The following is a 21,787-nucleotide window of genomic DNA, read 5'->3' as shown; positions in this document are numbered from 1 at the left end:
AGAGAGAGAGAGAGAGAGAGAGATGGTAGTTTTAAGGGTGCCCCGCGCAAGCGCATGATCCCCGCGAAATTGTCGTCCATTTGCAACAACTGGCTTTGCAACGTGGCCCTTCACAATACACACAAAAAATACTGAAAAAATACAGAATGGTGCCCAGGACATAGTGATTTTATAATATTGGCGGAAGTATATTTTGTTTTTTACCATATCATAAAAAACTGGATTAAGAGCGCAACAATTGTTTACAATATGCAAACAGAAATTTTAGTTGCTCTTACAAAAATCCGCCCTTGCTATTTCAGAATTATCACAACACAACAGCTATGGTCATTGAAATGTTGATCAACGAGTTACAGCCCACAAAACAACAGCTTTATCTTTTTTTCAATGGTTTTCCCTTCCCGGCATTGGATCCACTGCTCTCCTTGCTCTTCTTCGCGAACCCAGATATAGCTTTCTTTGCCTTTGACCATTGCTTTTGCGACTCTGCATTTCTCGTGAAAGGGCAGACTTCACTGATGGTGATCTTTGGGACCACCCGCACCTTTTGTGGCTTATTGCTATCCTTGCACTCGCCACTAGTTGACTCATCTATAGCACCAGCAGACAGCATTGCCACAGAACTCGGAGACTTCTGGTCCGACGGGAGCTGCATTGTAGATTCCAGGAGTTCTGAAGATCTCACGTTTTCAGTGACATTTGAATGTACTGATTGTACTGGATAGGTGTTTGGCAGCACCTGTGATATACTGAAAGGTGTGCTTCCCATGCCCCCTACAAGATCTCTCCAAGCTGATTTCTGAGTCCACATCGAGCCCTTTTTAGGTTCATTTGCAAACACATTTTGTGCACTTCCAGAACTTGTCTGAGCCTCAACAACTTCAGGGTCTGCAGAGCCTTTGTCTCTGGGGAGTAATGAAGAGAACTCATATGTCCCTTCTCCTGTCGAACCCGGAGACTTCAGTTGACTTTTTCTGTCTTCTGATTTAGTAGGCAAAGTCTTGCCCGTGGTTCTCATGTCTGACATAATTGAAACAGGTTCTTGTTTCCCTTTTCTAGGTTCAGACGAACCCTCAGTTCTCTGCCTCTTCTTTGGAAGAGAAGCCTCTTCAACACTTGGGCGCTTTTTTAACTGTGATTCCTGCATATGAATAAAAGTTATTCAGATCATGTTCATGCACATAACTACACATAAATTTGTAAAGGATATGCAAATTGCTCAAATAAGCACTTGCGACGTTTCATACATTTTTCACTTCCTGCTTTTCCATGTTTGCCTGCCCTACTGATTATTGGACTTGCGGGGACGCAATATTAATACAAGGTCATCATCTAAAGCCTCGTCTCGAAGACTCTTCTGGTTCTTCCATTGCAAATCTTCTTGTAGCCTCTTCAGTTTCTTCATTTTGCATGTTATTCACAAGCATTGAGGGGTTCAATGGTGTTTGTCAGTATTAACATCAAATTTCTCCATTTCTGATGAATCAAATGCCTCATTTTCCTTCTCAAAAAGCTTGTTCATCACAGATTCATGATGTTGCGCTCTTCATATGCAGCAGCATTAGAACTGAAGCATATTCATTATTAGCTGCTTCAGTAGGTCCACAGGTCCTCACAGTCACAGAAAGAATGGATAAGAAGGGAACTTAAACATGGCTGGAAATGTACTGTGCTTCATGTGCCTTTCAAAGGGCAAGCTTTTAACCTGTAAATAGATTTAGGAGAACACATGCCTTTCAGTTTATTCGCACATTGGACATTGCCCAATATATTGCACAGAACAATACTACAATAGTAATCATCACGTTTGTTTATGTTTTATTAGGTAGCTGAATGCTCTCACAATTGTGTAACACTATTTGTCCAAAGGTTCCAATAAGATACTAACCTACCTACAGGACATATTAAACTTGTAGTCTTTGAGGAATACCCATTCTTACAAGTTATGAGTTATGACAACATACATTAGCACATGTGAAAAAGGAAAGCAACACTGTTGGAGAATCAGTTCCACCATATAAAATTATATGCATGCCATAATATACCGCATATATGACCTTTGAAAGTAAGTCCATTAACGCCCTCTAAGATCTGTGTTTTTTCACTTCTTGGAAGACCATAGGACTAGAAGCACCACTCGGCAATTAAACATAACATAGAGCTTAGCATAACACACTAACCAGATCGTACTGGGAAGCTCCTACAATTAACATATTATTCTGAACTTGACTTATTAATAAGAAAACTACTCACTACTGAGAATGATGATCTAGAATCTACCCAGGAAGTATAAATGGCTAAATGAGCAATCTAAAGAACCCAGGAAGTATAAATGGATGAATGAGCAATCTAAAGAACCCAGGAAGTATAATTGACTAAATGAGCAATTCAAGATCAATGTTGAGTAGTAGTATATGAACTAATACTCTAATACTTGGACCTATTTTAGGGACTGAACTGACTAAAAGAACTGTACGGCTCATAAAGCCTCATAACTCGTATAGTATGTACTGAGAGCTTGTGAGAAAATCTGACAGACATAAGCTCCAAACACCTGTACTACAGTCTACAACACAAGCAACTGCTCACCTTTCTCAGTTTTGGGAAGTAAATGTTAATCTTTAAGCCATCCAAAGCAGCCTTATCCAGCTTCGGCTTGTCCTGCTTCTCCACATTATCTTTCGACGCAGCTTCCTGCGCTGCCGCCGCAGCTTCCTGCTCCCATTCTCTCTTCAAGCGAGTAAGGTAGTGCTCCTTAGCCTTCTCCAGCCTAAGTTTCCCTCCTTTCCATTTACACCCATTGTACTGCGCACAGAACATCATAAGTTCAGACAACGGCAAACAGGACGCAAAAAATTATGAATAACTATTCTTTTCCGAATTCATTAGATTCACGAGTTAAAAAAAAGGAAGAAGTCCATTTTTGACCATCCAACTATCGCCTGAGTTTGATTTTGGCCATTAAACTCCAAAACCGATATTCTTGACCATCCAAGTATGAAAACCGTTCACAATTGACCATCTGGCTGTTTTGGACGGTGGTTTCACCGACACATGGCAGTGGGGCCCACCTGTCGGCTCCTTTCTCTCTACTCTCTCCTCTCTCTCTGTCCCGGCGCTGGCCACCCCTGCCTCGGTGCCGGCCTCTCAACGGCGCCGGCCACCCCTGCCTCGGCGTCGGCCGCCCCTGCCCCCACCCCTTCCTCGCCGTCGGCCGCCCCTGCCTCTTCCCCCCGCCAGCTGCCCCTTTCCGCACCAGCGGCGGCGGCATGCCGGCCACGGCGGCGGACGGCAGCGGCCCTGGCCGCGTGGTGCAGCAGCCGCAAGGCGGCACGGCCAACGCGGCACGCACGGCACAAGGGCGGGCGAGCGCACAAGCGCGCCCAGCCCCATGACGCACGGCCCGGCGGCGAGCCGCGGCGACGCGGCCATGTGCCGGCGAGAGGGAGTGATGCGCCGGAGAAACAAAAGGGTCGGTGAGCACAAGTGGGGCATGGGAAACTCACCCAGGCGGTCGATTGGGGTGAGGTCGGCAGAGATGGGCTGTCCACGGTGAGATGGATGAAGGCGACGGTGCACGGCTGCAGCGGCCGCGGAATTTGAAATCCCCGGCGCTGTGGAGCTCGGCTATGCCTAGGTCTCGGTCACGGCTGTAGCTGGGAAGGTTTGGGTGCCGTGGGTGATAGGAATTGGAGAGAGGCGGCCATTGGTGGGAGTATTTGTAGCCGGTGGTGGAGCTTTGTTTGGCACTCATGTTGGGCGAGAGAAAGAACAGAGAAGAAAGGGCGGAGGGTGGCCTGGCGATCATTGGTATGCGCGCGGGCATGGCAGCAGCAGAGCAGAGGAGAGTCGAGCAGCAACAGCAAGGCTAGGAGGCTCGGCACGTGGCCAGGACCGCCGCCGTCGAGCTCCGAGGCGGCGGCGCGGCGAGCTCGGTCCCCGGCGGCCCCCAGCCGGAGCCATCGAGCTCCGCTGCGGTGGTGCAGCGAGCTCGGCCCCCGGCAGCCCCCAGCCGGAGCCGTCGAGCTCCGCGGGGGCGGCGCGGGCGAGCTCGGCCACTGGTCGGAGTAGGCGACGCGGGTGAGCTCCGTCCCTGGTCGGAGCAGACGGCGCGGGTGACCTCGGCCCCCAGCGGGCCTGGCTCCAGGCAACCTCGAGCTCCGCCACGGGCATGCGCCGCCGGCCGGCGAGCTCAAGCTCTGCCGCGCGCCGCGGTTTTGACCGGCCAGACGAGAGGGAAGAGAGGAAAAGGAGCTGACAGGTGGCCCCCACTGCCACGTGTCGGCCACGTCAGTGAAACCACCATCCAAAACAGCCTGATGGTCAATTGTCAACGATTTTGATATTTGGATGGTAAAAAATATCCGATTTTAGAGTTTCATGGCCAAAATCAAACTCAGACGATAGTTGGATGGTCAAAAATGGACTTCTTCCTAAAAAAATGCACTCATCTCCAGTTCTCCCCTACTAGCAGAGTAAGATAACAGACAGAAGCTACAGACGAGAAGGGGGTGATGAGTACAGTGGAGAAGAGCTTCGCGAGGGCCTTGTCGGAGGGGCAGTGGAAGTCGACGTAGGCGAAGCTGCGGCCGTTGGTTCGCACGAACTCGACGCCGGCGACGCGCCCGGCCGAGGCGAACACGGCCTCCAGGTCGGCCGCGCCCACGCTCTCCGCCAGCCCGCCCACGAATATACGCAAAAGAGAGCCCGTGCTGCTGCCGTCTACTTCTCCTCCCTCCCCGCCCGCCGGCGCCGCCATGAGGAAGGTATCCTTGCTTGCGGTGGTGGTTGGAGAAGCGAGAGCGGCGGCGGCGGCGGCGGAGGAGAGGAGGGGTGGGGACGGACAGGGGCGACACGATGCTGTAAGATTCGTGCGGAGCGAGCAGCGACGGCCCAGGTGGCTCCTCCCCTTGCAGAGTCGTGCGTGGTCTGCCTCGGACAGGTGGGACCAACGAGCTGCGGGTTGGAGGGCCGAGGCCTTCATATGGGCCGCCGTTGAGGAAGATGACAATATTGGACCTACTGGACCCCAACTAGTAATGGGCTTGAAAGACCATTAGTGCGAGTTTGCGATTTCACTCAAACTCAACCAAAAGTGTTTTTAGAAAAGAAAAAAAACAACCCAAAAAAAATGACGTGCTTCAATGCTTTTTGATCAAACGCAAACAAAATCATGTGAATCCGTCACTCCCCTCTATTTCACCAGACAATCAGATTTACACGCCAGCAGCATCAAGTAACAGTGAATTTGGAGAGACCATGACTGCTTCTGCTGTGCTGCATAACTTTCCTTGATAGCTCACACAAGCTATCTGTTACAGAGAGCAAGTGAATAGCGGTGACTCGAGTTCTAGTATCTAAGCTATCTTCTTCCATGTTCCATCTAGCTAAAGAGCTCCGCCTCGCATGGCATTTCCACCCTTGGAATTGTGTGGAGCGGGCAATCGGGAGCGCAGACCGACCGACCTGCCAGGGCCTCCGTTGCCGGCCTAGCTCAGTCAGGGCACGCCATGGAATGCAAGAGCTTGTCTTGTTGTATCCATCGATCTCACTGGTCATCTTCGCCATCCTGGAGCAGATTGCAGATGTCTGAACACTCGACCAGGCTGCAAGCAATCAACCCACGCATGAGAGCAGATCAAGGTTCATGCCAATCGAGGATACTAATCAGAAGAATGAAGAATCTGAATGTCGCGTGCTGATTCTGCACCAGTACTGCCGGCTGCGGAAAGTGTCCTTGAACACCACCAGGGGCCTGCGCGCACGCGTCCGGCCGTCCATCACCCATGCCAACAAGAAACGGGGATCGGTTAGTTGGGACCAGCAACGAGCGTCGTCGACGCGATCGAGCAAGATGACCCAACAATCAACCATCGGCGAGCACGAACGATGATCGTCGGCGATTCAGCAGCGGTGAGTACCTCCGGATGTTGAAGGGCCCGGCGACGCCCGGCGCGCCGTAGCCGCCGAGGACGCAGGTGCTGACGCACTTTGAGGTGCAGCGCGCCGCGCGGTCCGACTTGGGGTGCCGGATCCTGTTGGTCTCCCCCTGCCGCCCGCCCTCGTCGCCGGACAGCGTCGGCGGGAGGTTGCACAGCGGCTCCGACGACCCCGGACCCGGAGGCGCGGGCGCCGAGACCGCGAGCGTCGCGGCCAGCGCCACCACGGCCGGCGCCTGCAGCAGCCTCAGGACGCCGGGGCCGAGCCTACGCCCGGCGTGGCCCGCCGGCGCCCCGCGGGGCATCGTTGGCGGCCGCATCGCGCAGCTCTAGTAGTCTTTCAGAGCCATGCGTGGCCTGCACCTGCATAGGCATAGCTCCGTGCTGTTTGAAGGAAGAAGGCAGAGCAGAGCGAGGTCACCAGAATCCGGATGGCGCCAAGCGTCCCCCGGCGGGCGCGAGAGGAGGGCCTCAAATTCGCAGAGCTGACGTGGGCTCTGCGCAGCCAACTGGTTGCTTGGCCTCCATCTGCTGGCACTTGCGGTTACTGGCTCTACGAAATTGTTGCATCGCAAGCAGCTGCTGGGCCTAGATCACACAGTCTGGGAATTTTGCAAGGATCAGGTCCTGTTTGGATCCAGTTGCTAAAAATTAGCACCCTCCTTTTAATCCATTTTAGCTCTTAAGAATCCAAACAGGTGTGCTAGTTTGGAGCTAAAGTAAATTAGCATACCCAAAAAAAAATTAGCACCTTCAAGTGGTGTTTATTGGACTAATTCACCCACCCAGTACACGTACACCTAATGGTTGGGGTACATGTTTTAGCCTTCAAATTAGCATATGGATCCAAACAGCTCTAAGGACTAAAGCTTACAGAGCTAATTCATGGTCATGGAGTAAATTTTAGTCCTCAAATTAGTTCAAGAAATAAAGATCCAAACAGGGCCCAGATCAGATCAGCAGATGTACGAGGCGCAACGAAATATACGACAGTTACATACTAGTCTGACCATCTTATCTGCCATCCTGCTGAACAAACAATATACAGGCTGTGTTTACATCCCTGGAAAAGGTGGTAGAAAAGATCACATCGGACACTGTAGCACACTGTGGTACTTTTCGTTCGTTTGTGGTAAATATTGTCCTACTATGACCTAACTAGGCTCAAAAGATTCGTCTCGCAACGTACATCAAAACTATGCAATTAGTTTTTTTATTTACCTATATTTAGTACTCCATGCATGAGTCATTTGTTATATTTAATGTTTCGATGTGATGGAGATGTGATGGAAAATTTGGAGTTTTTGTGAGATTAAACACACCCACAGATGCTTTGAGGATGCAGGTGTCCGGCAGCGTCGGTTCCGACTGCGCCCCGTACTCGACGGTGCGCGCACGCATGTGATCGGTGACGCCGGGGCACGCGGTCATCAGGTCTGGCAAGTGTTCTCTCCACGGCACGGCTGTCCTCTGCTGCGTCGCCGGTGAACGCATGCGTGCGCCCGTGCATGCATTCCGTGCCGACCGGTTCTCGAATCTCGATGCTGCTACGCCTACACGGAACAAGCCCTTCCCTTGCCTTGTGCAGCGGCGGCGCTTTGGTGGGTGCACGCGTACGTACGGTTGGGCGCCGTAGTGTGATGTGGTGGGCACGCCAGCTGTGTGGAGCATTCGCATATGGGCGCACGTTGCTGGTACACAGCGGAATGAGGGAGCGGATGTAGGCACGCACGCACCTGTCGTGTCAAGAAAAAAGATTTCTTTTTTCCTCTGCTCCTTTCTCCCGCGTCTTTCGTCTTTGTACTGGCGCAGGCGCACCGGCGCACCGCCATTGTGCCTGTGCAATGGCCAATGTGCATGATCAGTGTCGGAAGCGTCGGCAAATGTGTCACTGTATCAATGTGCACGATGCAGCAGGGCGCTCTGGCGATGACGGCGCAGGCGAAGTGAGCGGCCCGATCGACGCGACTGACCGCAGGAGCTGCAGTGGAAAGTGAAAGCCCCCCATTCCAAAGGTGTGTTTAGATCAGCGAAAATCGGGTAGAAAAAGTAACATCGGACACTATAGTATACTGTAGCATTTTTTGTTTATTTGTGGTAAATATTGTCCTGTTATAGGCTAACTAGGCTCAAAAGATTCGTCTCGCAACGTACATCAAAACTATGCAATTAATTTTTTTTATTTAACTACATTTAATATTCCATGCATGAATCATTTGATATATTTAATGTTTGGATGTGATTTTGACGTGATGAAAAATTTGGAAAATTTGGAGGAGTTTGGGGAAGTGAACACAGCCACCACCCGCTCCACTCCGTACAGCTGTATTGATGGGGATGGTTGCTCCACGGAGCGAACCATACTCGCTCCATCGATCCATTTGAGGAAGCGTGGAGCACCGACTGATTCCTTTCATAATATATAATACAATTAGGTGCTCCGATGGTTCACGTGGCTTGAGCCACATGCTAATTAGCTGCGCCAGCCGGCCGCACCTGAGTGTGCATGTAGTCAGCAGCCGGCAGCACCGTGCGCATGTTGCAGCAACATCACGATTTCAGTCATTTAAAAACTGCTATTTCAGATCAGCAATAAATATATTTTGCTAACATTTTTACCTTGGAACAAAAGAGCTTTCTTACAAGATGTTAATTGTGATATAACTTGTACAGAAGAAACTGTATAATCTCATACCATCCAAGGATTGGAATTGCATTTAATATTCAGAAAAGAACACACGAGTGCTAATTCATCATCGTCCAACAATCAGAACCCTCTCGGTGAGACATGCTACTGGCTTCACCACATTTGGAGTCTTGAGCTTCTGCTTTGGACGCTCATTATAAGAACTACCAGATCTGCTACAGAAATCCAAGCCAAAAGTCTGAAAGATTATAGCATGATTGAGTTAAAATGAACAGAAAATAACTGATTAAAAATTGCAGACCCAAATAATAGATGCTATGTTCTAGTTCAGATACTTTTACCCCAAATACTAGATGCTATGTTCTGGTAAATTAGTTCAGATACTTTTACTCAAAAATTGCGGCCTTGAATGTATGACACTGCTTATTTATTCACACATGCTCTTCCTCTTTCTTCTAAATGCGGTCTGAATCAAGGTGTGCCTAATGGTCTTGATAAGAAGACTATAAATAAACAATACAACTACCAGATGAACATACCATAAATAAAGGAGTGATCAACAGCAACAGGTTCATGGAACGATCCAATGCATTTGGACCATGGTGACCAGAAAAATATTTTAGAAATTAGTACCTTTAAGCATGTCATTCTTCTGGATCAGGTACCTCGACAAAATCCTCAATCCCTTCCATGCAAAATTTTGACGAACCTATCAAAGTTAGATTGAAGTCAGATCTGAAAGATATTTTTCTATTCCAAATCATACAAAGATAATAACTAGAAAGAGAGTGTACATGAGGCCCGCATCCAATCTTGCAAACATATCAGTGCTTCCACAGTTTTTGGAGTTAACCGGCTTCGAAAATCTGATATTATTCTTCTTCCTGTACTGAAAGCTGACTCAGATGCAACTGTCGATGCAGGAACAACTAAGACATCATGGGCCATACGAGAAAGAGTGGGATACTCAACTGAGTTACTCTTCCACCAAGTGAGTATGTCAAAAGTTTCACTTCGAGGGATTGGAGGCTTTGTTAAATAAGTTTCAAGTTCAGATGGTACTTCACTTGTTGAGGGCACACTTTGGTTCATGTGCTGATCCCAATCAGCATACCTACCACTTGCATTTGTAACTAGAGGTCCAGGAATTTGTTGTTCCATCAAATCTTGACCGCTAGTACTCACTTGAGAATAATCCTTGAACAGTTCTAGCAAAACTTTCTTCAATGTAGCAATCTTTGCCTCAACTGCACTCCCAAATGCTTGTTTCAGACGGAAGTCAATGAATGCAAGCTTAAACCTTGGATCAAAAATGACTGGAAATGAAATTTGCAACCATGTCAATTTCCAGTATCTTTTAAACTTTCTCTGCATATACTGGATTGTCCCAAGGAGGTCATCATTCACCTGGGGATTATCCATGGCAACCTTAACTTCCCAGATCTCATGAAAATATAGATTTGCTGTTGGATAATGTGATCCCGAGATGACCACGGTTGCATCAAAGAAAGTTTTCAGGAATACGCAAACCATTCGTGCATTTTCCCACTCTTCAACCGATGGTGCATGGGTATACTCCTGATCTTGTTGAAGTACTGTTTTTTGCTTTTCAAAAGCTTTCAAACAATCAACCAAAATGGTCCTCCTTGAAATCATTCTGAAGACAGGGTTGAGGCTGGAGACAAACCTTCGAAAGCCTTCATAGTCAACAATGGATAGTGGTAGCCCGTGAAGTGAGATCATCCGGGTTAACTCTTTCCTAGACACTTCTTGACTGAACCTCCAGTTGTCCAAAGAAACTCCTTCAGGAGACATGACAGCTGACAGGCCATATTTGTCACACTTTTTCTAACCTTGCATCTCTTCAAATGAGTGCTCATAGCGCTGGTTCCTGCACCTCGCTTGGCGCTGATTTCAGAATTGCAGTGTTTACATTGACCTTTTGTAACAATACCACCCACACGGATTTTGCTAAACTCATTCCAAACTTTGGATCTGAATTGCCTATTTTCCTCACCATGTAAGAAACTACTAACCATTGTTGGTTCAATTCGACCATCAACACATCCAGCCCTATCTTCATCCATCTCATCCTCCCAACCATCTCCAAAGTCCTCATTCTCCCAACCATCACCGAAGTCCCGATCCTCCGAACCGTCACCCATGTTCTGATCCTCGCCATCACCAATGCCCTATTTGTTCTCTCCATCACCAAGAAGCTCATTATCATCATTTGGCTGTACTGCATTGCTTGACTGAATTTGTTCAACTTCCGGAGCATTGTTATTGAGGTCTACTCCTTCAACTACTTCAACTAGTGGAGCACTGGTTGCCCGAGGCATTCTCTTTCGCTTTCTACCACTTGAGTGTCCTTCTCCAACTCCTTGAAGGTGTGGCACATCCATCATTCTATCCACTTCCACCTTCTTGCAGCAAGTTAAAAAGATTAATCAATTATCATGGCTAATAGTAGGAATTGATGTCTGCTGGTACAAATAGGGAAAAAATCAAAGCTGTAATACATTTGACCTATATCAACTCAGCTAAGGTACAAATAGGAAAAAAATCAAAGCTGTAATGCATCTCTACAAGTAGAAAAAAATAAAAGCTGTAATGCATCTATGTAATATGTTCAGATGAGGTTTGCTATAGGGCTGATGGTTATATTCTGAGGGCAGGTGAAAGATGGCATCAGAGAATCAGTACACTTTTGTAACTCCAAATAATATTTATTCTCAAGTATCTCTCTCTAGAACTGCTGCAGGCAGGGAAGTCAAATTCGCCCAAACAAAAATCAGGCGACAGACAAATAGACCACAACGAGTTCAGTACCAATAGAGCTTCACAATTGGTCAATTGCAACCATTAACTGCAAGTTGCCGGTTCTGTCAGGCGAGCATGTCCAAGAAGCAAGCAATGATAGCATTTGAGCTCACTGAAAATAATTGTTCAATGACAGCCATCAGGTTGGCGCATTGAGAACAGATAAAATCAAAGCATTGATAGTTCAGATAAGTGCAACAAAAGAAAAAACTTTACAGCACAATAATGGTAAACAGAGATACAAGTTTGTCCCCTCTAGTAACCAAGAATGCTAGCTACACGCCTATACCATTATACCTTATAGAGTTCTCTCAAAAATGAGGCAGACAACTAGGTTTTGCTGTCTAACTCCATGAGAAAACTAGCAAGTCGAGAATTCCATTGAAACAAAGAAATGAAGGATCTGACCTTGTGCTTCTTGGCATCCAACACCTTGACGGCCACACCGGCGTCTCCGGCAGGCTGCTGCTCCCGGAGCAGCCTCTGCTCGAGCTGCAGCTGTGGTAGCAGGTGGATGATAGCTCGCTCGACCAAGGCCTTGAAGGCCGGTCGCCAGATCTGCTTGGTAGTGTGCTTTGGAGGCGCACGTAGAGATCTAACACAAGAAGATTGGCTCATTACGGCATTATCTAGATGCGGAAGGGAGGCGGAGTGAGAGAGAGAGCCCGAAGACGACGGCATTACCTGCGGAAGGGAGGGAGAGACCGAGAGAGCCTGAGGACGAGATGAGCGGCGGCAGATCTTGGAGACGAGCGCCACGCCGGCCCGTCGTAGTGGCGGCGGTCCTGAAAGGAGGCTCCTGGCGGCGGCCCACCTGGCGCCGCAGGTGGGGAGCGGCGGTGTTGCAGCTAGCAGGCGGCAAGCGGCTTTCGCCGGCGTCGTGCGAGGCAGGCTGCCGTCAACAGTGTCGCGACTCGCGCGACGGCGCGCTGTGCCCCCTGCGGTGGTGGCGGCGGCAGGGTGGGTCGAACCGGTTGACCCTACGATGCGAGATAATCCGATCCAGCGACCCATACCAGTTTGATGGTTTCCAAATGGAGCCCATTAGGATTAGTTTGGTGGGCCGGTTCGGCGACCCGACGGGTTGACCCGCCCCACCCCATCAATATACAGCTGCCGATTCGGGTGGCGACTGGCTCACCGTGCTCGTTCACCGTCCGGCGGCGTAGGCATCGACGTGCGTCTCCTGCGTGCGCGGGCGCGTTGATTTGCTGCGGTCGGCGCACGTGCAGCACGGCCATCGACGAGCTAGGCTGCAGCCGCCACGTCCGCGTGCGAGTCGACCCAGCTGGGACTGATGCGTTACGCCAGCCAGGTCCGCCGGCCGGCCAGCCGGACCACCGCCGCCGCCCACTGCACGTCTCCACACCCACCCAACATGCTATGCTGCCCTGGCTACTACTCCGTACAGTATTAAATGGGCCGAAAATACAGCGGTGGCCCGGCAAAGGTCGTCGTCCCTGCTGGGCGGGCTAGCGTGCGGTATATATCCCGTACAGCTAATTCGTAACGGTAATGCTACGCTCCGGTCGTCCGAACGATCGGACGCTTCACCAGGCCCACCGCCCAGCGCTCACCCCTCCTATCATTTCGCGAATCTGCCATCACCCCTTCCTTTTTCCTCGATCCCCCTCTGACTCACGCACAGGATGACGACTCCAGTACTCCACTCCCCTGCCGGCCCTGCTTCCATTCTCCAGCGACCCTGCTCCATCCCTCCTCTACCCCAGGGCGACGGCGGGGCGCAGGTGGAGGTGGAGAAGCTGCGACGGCAGCAGCTCGCCGGCGCGCGGCGTTGCGCGAGCGGGAGGGTGTGGGGAGCCGCGCACATGCGGGAGCGGCGCGGCGGGGTGCGACTGGAGCTCGCATGGCCGGCGCGGGCGGAGCTCGTGCAGGCTGCGACCATGGCGCAAGCGAGGTCCAAAGGTAGAAGACGACATCGAGGAGCTTGACAGCGTGTATGTTGCAAGCGTATGAGTGTTTCAGAAATTCAAAAAAAAATATTGTAAGTGTTTCATGTGGGTGTGTTACAAAAATAAATCTAGATGTTGCGATGATGCATATATTTTACATGCATATTGTAAGTGTTTTATGTAGATGTTGTATCTTCAATGAGAGATTTCAATATTTTATGCAACATGAAATATATGTTGTGGCGGGTTTTTTCCTCATTATCACCTGATGGTTAATAACATTTTTCAACATACTTTTTGATATTGCAAACGGTGATGGGCTATGTTGCAAATATTTATTTCTATATTTCAAATATTATATTTCAATGTTGCGATGCATTGACGGAGCGTTCGATAAAAATTTTTCTCATCAGACGTCCGAGCACTAGCAGCGCCGAATTGGAAAGGTGCATTGTATTCGTACATTTGTGCAGGCAACGTTGGCTGGTTTGGTTGAGTTGACCGATTCAAACCTCTCAAACTGCCTCGGAATCCTCGCTAGAACGGGTAGGATTGGCTACCACTGTATCACACGTGGAGACTGGTACGGAACGCATCGCGCAAAAAGCCACGGAGCAGTTGAATTAGAGGCGGCGGCGATTATAGTAGGCTGAGTAGCACGTTAGCCTATCCATACTGGTATTCCTCTAAAATCTTCCTCTAAAAAAATATTTCATTCCAGTCATCAATATTTTCTTCTCTATATACCATTTTTCCGCACTCTTTTATATTATATATTCATTCTCTATACCAACTACCACTACATAAAGCCCACATATCATACACTATTTTTTTATTATCTCATCACCCCAACCATCCGTCGCCCTCCCCTCCCATTCTTCTCTCTCCCACCTTCTCCCCTACTCTCCGTTGGTGCCAGCGCGGGGACGGGCTCCCAGTCCCAGACCGACCCGGCGTTCACCACCATGGCCGCTGACCCGGCATCCGGCGCGGCGTTCGTCGCCGCGGCCGTCGCGCTCACCCACGGCAGCGGCTTCGATGCGCTCGACATCGCGTGGTGGTTCCCGGCGTCCGCGGTCGCGATAGCCGACTTCGGCCGGCGCGGTGCCTGCAGGGTCGGGCCGAGCCGCACGGGCCGCGGCGCGCGACTGCGAGGCCGACGGCGGAGGGGAGCCGCGCTAGAGGGCAGTGGCGGAGCCAGGAATTTGCGAATGGATATGCCAAATATATATATATAAAGTCATAGCTCATACGCAATATAATAGACGTTAAGTTATAACGGTCATAGCAAACAAAGCAAAAGGCAGCATCTTTTTCTACACTATACTCGAGCCATTTATTCTCCTTAAACCAAACAGGGCAAAAGTGACGTGGATGCCCACTTATATCTATATCTCTGTATTTGAAATCATGATTCTTTTGTTGACATGGCCCTAACTCAATATATCTTCTTCTGACACTATCTCGGTAATTGACATCATACCTTGAGATAGGAATCCGCTTCCCAGGATCATGCTCAAGCGCTTCCAAATCTAATTTAATTTCAGACATCTCAGCCTCTTCATCACTTGCAGATTCTTCTACAATTGGAGTTGGGGAGCCTCTGTCCGGCTAGGGAGCTTCACCATTTTCTTCACCATCATTCTGCGCTAGTAGTGGCACAAGTGCTAACTGCATATTGCTCTCATTACTCTCAATCTCAACAGCATTTGGTGTGGATGTGGAGGCTGTTTGTTTGGCCTTTGCAACTTTCTACCACAATGAAAATATGCTAGCATCCTTCTTCATCTACATTACAAAAATTAAGAACACAATCAAAAGAATTAGAAAAGGAAATCTTGTATAGTTCACTGATGAGTGAATCGATCTGGATCTAGGGTGTTCATCTTACCTTGCTCGCTGGGCTGCTGGCTTGCTTGAATTGAAGGGCCGAGGTGGAGCACTGGGCACTGGAGTACAGAGCAGTACTCGGCGCGCCGCCAGCTGCCGACCTGCCACCCGTTGCGGCCCTGGCCGCTGGCCGCTGGGGGCCTGCGACGCTGGCGCCTGGTGCAGGGGCCAGGGCGATCCGCACGCGCCGCCCCTGCCCTGGATGGCCCGCTCCTGCTGCTTCCCCTGCGCGGCTGCCTGCTGGGCGGAGGCCGGAGCCGGACGCTGGAGCTGGGGCGCTGGCCGGAGGCCGGAGGGCCAGGGGCGAACTGGCGGAGGGATGGGGGCGGAGCGGAAGGGGGGCCTGGGGGGCGCAGAGACAGGGAGGGGGAGCGCGATTCCTGTTTTGGCCATTGCTAGGCTATTTTTGAATTAGGCCCATAAGCTATAGATGATAGTATACATCTGTGAATACATACTAGTATTTTTCTCCAAATGTTGGGTATGCCTAGGCAGCATACACCTAGCGGCGCCCCTGCAGACGTGGGAGGGCGCGGCGCAGCAGACGTCGGAGCTGAGCGCCTCGCGCGGCCGCGGGCACGCGGGTGGGCGGAACTCAGGGGCTCGCGGCGGACGGCGAGCACGGCGACGCGCGGCGAACGGCGACTCGGCGAGCTCGGCGATGCGCCGCGGTCGAGCGTCATGTCGCGGGTGGGGCCGGGGCGTCGCGAACGGCGAGCTGGAGGGAGCAGCGGGCGCGCGCGGGGCGGGGCGGGGCCTCGGCGGCGGCCGGCGCGGCACGGGCGAGCGCAGCCGCGGGCGGAGCCAGGGTGGGATGGACCCGACGTCGCCGTTCACGCCGGCCCTGGCGCAGGCGCTCGAGGCCACCGGCCAGCAGCTCCAGAGGCACGCCCAGCAAGCCGGGCTGGAGTTCCGGGCGAGGTCGACACGTCGAGGCTCGGGTGCGAGACCGGGGATGCGGTTCGCCGACGCGGGCGCGCACTACGGTGGTGCGCGGCGGGGCGGCGCGAGGCCGGCCGCGGCAAGACGGCGCACGCGAGGCCGGCCCTCCTTCTCCCCGCACCATCCGTCTACCCGAGCTGCTCCTCGAGCTCCGTCGCGGCAGGGCGGCGCCATCGCGAGCTGCTCCTCGAGCTCCGCCGCGGCCGGCCGGGTGGAAGAGCAGGGACTGCGTGGGTCAGCGCGTACGGCTAGGTGCGTGCTCCGGAGGGGTTGTTGATGATGGGACAGGGGCAGGATACGGTATCCCTCTAGATATAGAGAAAACGGAGGGATACTGAAAGCAAGCGTAAGCTTTAGAGTGTGCCGCTGCAGTCGTTTTTACTTTATTTTCTTACTGCAGTAAGCTTTAGAGTGTGCCGGTGCAGATAGCCTTAGGCTGGATCTGGCATGCATGGTAACTGTGGCAGAACCGCCTAAATTATCCCGGCTCAAGTGCGTAAACCATCACCATAAAGGCAACATTAGCTTAAACGCACTTCAAACGGAACAATTTTTGGTCTGTCGGGTAACGTCCCGATACAACCACCGATTCTCGGATCGAACAATCATACCTCGCACGAAGGCGAGTCCAGAGATATTACAACCACAAATTTTACAACACAGACAAGTTCAGTAGTGATTACAAAATAGTTCAAACCATTATTACAAAACCAACTTAAGTAAAACCGTTATACAAAACATAGGGGTAAGTTCAGAGTTTAAACAGCGGAAGATAAAACACGACGGCTACAACACGTCGCAAAAAGGATACCAGGCTAGCCCAAGCATGGTATCACTCGTCATAGTCATTGCCGGCCGAAGACGTATCCCACTCTACGGACCAGCCAGGAGGCAACGAGCAAGGATAGGTTAAGCTAGCGATCTGATCCTCAAAACTCATACCTGAAAAAAAAATTCAACAGCAAGGCTGAGTATTCTAATACTCAGCAAGACTTAACCGACAACGGGTATAAAAAGCCCACCTTAGCTAGACTATGCAAGGCTTTGTAAGGCTCTGGTTTTCCTTTGCTGAAAAGCAATAAAGAGTAGGTTCTTACTTTCAAGTTTTAGCTTCAAGATTCTAGTTGATTAACCATTCTATGTAAGCATCTACTATCCAATCATGGTGGAACTTCTAAGCAAACATCAAGATTAATAAGAATATTGTTGCTCTTATTACTCTGTGTGGCAAAGAGATCAAGCAGTCTCATTTCATCGTGAGAGGCGGACGATTCTGAATCGAAATTCAACCTTGCAAGGGTAACCTAGCACACACGTCTGGAATACCGTCGGGTCATTCCCAAACAACCGTTGACCTTTCTTTCCGGCTTGTGGATAGGGTCACTCTCCCCGACTACAGGGCTCCAAGGCCGAACCTTGTCCCTTGAAGTCGTAGTGTTGCGCAACATAATAATAAAAGCTATCCCTACTGAGAGAGTGAAAGGTATATCCACTCCCCGGTCCAATCGGCTACTAGGCTTGCCGCGTACCATATTTACGGCATGTGACTAGTACTTTCAAAAACTTAACCAGCACTACCACACACCGCGACCTTAGCAAGTTCATCAACACAGACGGGGTCTCACATAGGACATGATATCGAGCACAACCCCGTCCGTCGTCCTTATATTGATAACAGAAAGTAATCAGGCAATTCCTATAAAGCTCGCGAGTGACAGGCAATCACTCGACTTTTACCGGTCCTATAAGCTTAGCAATTATTCGAACTCAAGTCTAGTGTTCAGTACAGGGGTTCCTAGGATCATGCATCTAGAGTTTCAATTCAACTCCTATGAACTGTAAATGCACAAGTAAAATAATACAGTAAAAGAAATTAATTTGAAGTATAGGTTATGTCCGGGGCTTGCCTTCTCGGTAGTTGCTAACTATTTCAGCGCTAGGCTCTTCCGAACTTTGGTTCGGGGCTTCAGTTAGTTCCGCAGTGTTCACTTGAGCTTCGAGATCACCTCCGTCAGACTCCGGAATCAACTCGTACGTCCCGTCTGACAAAGTAGTCGTATCTATATGTAATGCAAGAACAACATTATAAACAAACATGGGCAATCATTTATAGAGTAGTTAAATAACAAATTTAACTACACAAGGCATCATGATCAACAGCACAAAAGAAGTTAACTAACTTCATAAAATGAGTGGTGGTGATTTACTATACCACTAAGTCATGGTTTGTAAATAAATCAACAAATTAGAGTACAAACAGTAATAAAATCTACCAAAATTACTCTAAACAGAACATGAACAAAGTAATCTACCCTACAAAAATCATGTCAAGACATGTAATCATTTAATCACAATAAATCATTTATGCCGGCAACACCTAGTACAAGCTTGAATTATACAGATCAAAATAGATCAAAACAGAAGCTCAAAATTTAACAGGAGATCTAAACAGGTAAGATCTATCTACTGTGAATTTTTCATGATTTTATCTACACCGAAATAATTCTGAGAAAATAAAAAAAAAACAGACAACAGATTACCAAGATTTATATTTTAGCCCCTGATCTAGCCATGAACTAAGGCTCAAACTTCCTGGACAAGCTAACATACTCCAGAAGAACACTCAGGAATATTTTCATGATTTATTAAGAACAGAAACTATTTACCATGATTAAAGTCTATTAAACAATGATTAAATCAAATAAATAGCTACAACAAAGAACTGATCATGAAATTTTTATAGCAAAGCTAGTGTAATAAGAGTAAACTACCACCAAAATTTCAGAGCAATATCAGCTTTCAAGCATCAGATAAGAAAAAGATTAAATAACTAGTATTTATATACCTATTAACATAAAACCAATTATACAGCAAAAGTTTGCAACTAAAGCCTAACATATTATGGTTCTACTGCATAGAGCTCTTCAAGAGGATTCCAAAACATCCAGATTTGCTATTTTACGAATTTTCTACGAATTTATACTGAATTTCAAATTTTACAGCAAATCCTAGCAAACAAGTCCCTGAAGGCACTATTCATATGTGTCTTGGGTTTGCAGACAGCCCCCTGGGCTTTTCCAAATTCAAACACGCGGTCCTTGGGTCGGGTCAGAGAGGGGAGGCGAGGTTTGACCGGCCGTTTCCCGGCGAGGGGCTCACCGGCGGCGAGGGTGGAGGGGTGCGTGAGCCTCACGGGTTCAAGGCGCACCTCTGGGTACTTGTAATCGAGGCTAGGGCGGTCGGAGAGGGGGTGTCGACGGCGAGCGGCGGCTTGCGGGCTCGGAGCACGGCGGCGGGGTGGCTCCGGTGGTGTTCGGGTGAGGGGAAATGGCCTAGGAGCTGCGCGAGGTCGAGGCGGTGCTAATGGTGGGGGATGTAGGGGTGGAGCGGGTCTGGGTTGGCGGCTCCGCGGTGGGGTGGAGCTCGCCGGGGTTCAAGCGAGGCGGCGGTGGTGTTCTGCAGCGTGGGAGCGAGGAGAGAGCAAAGGAGCGAGTGAAATCGAATCCTGGGGTTCTTGTAGTGCTCAGGCGCGCGAAAGATCGAGAGCTGGGCCTCTGGTTTGGGCTCTCCACGGCGGCGTCGCGGTGGCGGCCGCCGGGGAGGTTCTGGGCGCGGCGGGGGTGCGTGGCGAGGGGTGGGGGCTCCAGCGCGGGGCAACAGGAGGGGGAGGAGCTCGCCGGCGACGCGTGGGAGCCAGCGCACGGCGAAGTAATGGCCGGGAAAGCCGGGAAGGCGCTCCACGGCGGCGCTGTCGGTGGCCGGCGGCGAGAAGCAGAGCAGGGGGTTGAGGTGGAAGAAAAGGTTCGTTTTGCAATTACCAAAAGTTCTAGGGACCCCACTGTAAAACAGCAATAACTTTTAAACCAAAGCTCAAATGAAAAAGTGCCCAACATGAAAGTTGTTCAATTTTTCAAGAGCTACAACTTTTATGTTGTGCAAAAATTTATTTGACCAAAGGATAGAGAGCTAAATTTGAAAACACAAGAGGGATTTTAAACTCTAGGAATTTTGTCTTTTTCAATGCAAAATCACTTCAAATGTAGACTTACAAGCAAAATGACTACCATGCATTAAATGCACTAAAATTTTGCACAAACACCCTCCACTAAAACTATAATTACACAACCCATTCAACACAACTGCAAAAAAGACCTTGCATAGAATCATAATTACACATATAACCTTTCATAATTACAAAAAGATCCTTTTTACGCATTTCAAGCACAAGATGCATAGCAACAAACACAATTACTGTGCAGACACCTATTTAATTACTGTGTAAACACCCGGGGTGTTACAGTAACCAGCCTCCAAAGGCACTTGTAAAATTGTATTACAATGGTAGGAGCACAGTACATGCTGTCCTTTTTTTTAATTAGTGTTAGCAATGAGCCGGTGACTGTTTGAGCTTTGTACTCTGCTACTCCGTCCCACAAAGACTATTTGTTTAAAAAATTAGACATAGCAATAATAGTGAAAATGCCTATGTTAGCTCTAATTAACTATATAGTTGTGCCTAGAGATTGTGTTGTTTATTTGGCTATAGATCATAACAAATGCAAATGCATTGGAGCTTGAAAAGTAACATCTACTCCCTCCGTCGCGTAAAGACTGTTCGTTTAGCCTTTAAATTTTGTTCCACAAAACTGTTCATTTAGATGGTAATAAAATTCATCTAATTAAAGAAATATCAATTACTAAAAAAAAATTGCATAGAGAAGGGTATGGAGCCAATCAAATACTTAATTCTAATTCCAATGCATTTATATTTATTGAGTATCTAGGGAACCATACAAAAAGCGCGGTCTTCAATCACAACTACTATATTTAATTAGGGATAATATGGTCTCACTACTAGAAGTATATCTAATATTTTTCTAAACGAACAATCTTTATGTAACAGATGGAGTATTTAAACATTTAATTGGCTCCATACTTTATCAATGCAATTATTTATTGGTATTTGATATTGTTTTAATTAGTTAGTCTTTATTACAATTTAAATGAAATAATATTTACGGAACGGAGGGAGTACTATTCTATACAGGCATGGCCTCAGGTGGGGCCTACCAAGCGGCAAACCGTATAAAAGAACCGAAAGTCCAATGCCAGGTCGGCTAGCTAGTCCCTCCGGTCAGTGTTAAACTAGTCTGCAAAGCTTTCCCAGGCGGCTGGCTGTGCCTGTGTGTGTCCCCGCCGGCGACGTGAGCCGTCGCGGTATCGCGCGGCCCTAGCATGATCCGCGCGCGCCGGTCCTATCGCTCATCAACTTTTGAATGCCAGCTCGATCACCCGGTTCTCTTCTCCACGGGGATTCGTAAACAAGAGCCACCCAAAGCCACGAGGGGGGCACGCGACGGCGAACGCGGATTGTCCACAACTCACAAGCAAAAACAAAAACAAAGGCGTTCCGAAAGCTAAACCAAGACAACCCGGTCCAGAGTCCAGGGCCTTGTTTGGTTGTTGAAGTGGAAAAAATTTGGTGGCCTAAATTGTATGTGTTTGGTTGTGACAGTGGAAACATTGGGGGCAGGGGATAGGGCCATTGGTGGGACCCACGGGCGGCTGAGTTAGGCCTCCCGGGTCGTCTGGCCCAGCGCAACGACTGTTTGCATGAAAAAGTTTGCCAAACA

General features: G+C 49.2%; 1 protein-coding gene, 1 long non-coding RNA gene and 1 pseudogene across 4 annotated transcripts; all 3 read right to left on the bottom strand.

Moving 5' to 3' along the window:
* Positions 1-147: 147 nt before the first annotated feature.
* LOC120654612 lies at positions 148-4,888 on the bottom strand (annotated as a pseudogene). Its single transcript, XR_005667125.1, has 4 exons — positions 4,523-4,888; positions 2,590-2,805; positions 1,248-1,705; positions 148-1,141 (listed from the first exon to the last, which is right to left on the bottom strand). The product of XR_005667125.1 is annotated as a protein REPRESSOR OF SILENCING 3-like (transcript).
* Positions 4,889-5,168: 280 nt separating this feature from the next.
* Positions 5,169-6,361, bottom strand: LOC120654614. The gene is made up of 3 exons (XM_039932190.1): positions 5,922-6,361; positions 5,711-5,755; positions 5,169-5,606 (listed from the first exon to the last, which is right to left on the bottom strand). The coding sequence occupies exons 1-3, from the start codon at positions 6,257-6,259 to the stop codon at positions 5,549-5,551; spliced, it is 441 nt and encodes a 146-aa protein (XP_039788124.1). The 5' UTR covers positions 6,260-6,361; the 3' UTR covers positions 5,169-5,548.
* Positions 6,362-8,595: 2,234 nt separating this feature from the next.
* LOC120654611 lies at positions 8,596-10,118 on the bottom strand. 2 transcript variants are annotated; one of them, XR_005667123.1, is made up of 3 exons: positions 9,381-10,118; positions 9,220-9,295; positions 8,596-8,824 (listed from the first exon to the last, which is right to left on the bottom strand). It is a non-coding gene; the product is annotated as an uncharacterized LOC120654611 (long non-coding RNA). The 2 variants fall into 2 exon arrangements; XR_005667124.1 differs by having other exon boundaries at positions 8,596-8,798.
* Positions 10,119-21,787: the final 11,669 nt, after the last annotated feature.

The sequence above is a fragment of the Panicum virgatum genome, chromosome 1N (genome assembly GCF_016808335.1).
Source record: "Panicum virgatum strain AP13 chromosome 1N, P.virgatum_v5, whole genome shotgun sequence".
NCBI lineage: Eukaryota > Viridiplantae > Streptophyta > Magnoliopsida > Poales > Poaceae > Panicum > Panicum virgatum.
The sequence above is the reverse complement of the archived record's forward strand: the minus strand, read 5'-3'. Positions and strand labels throughout refer to the sequence as shown.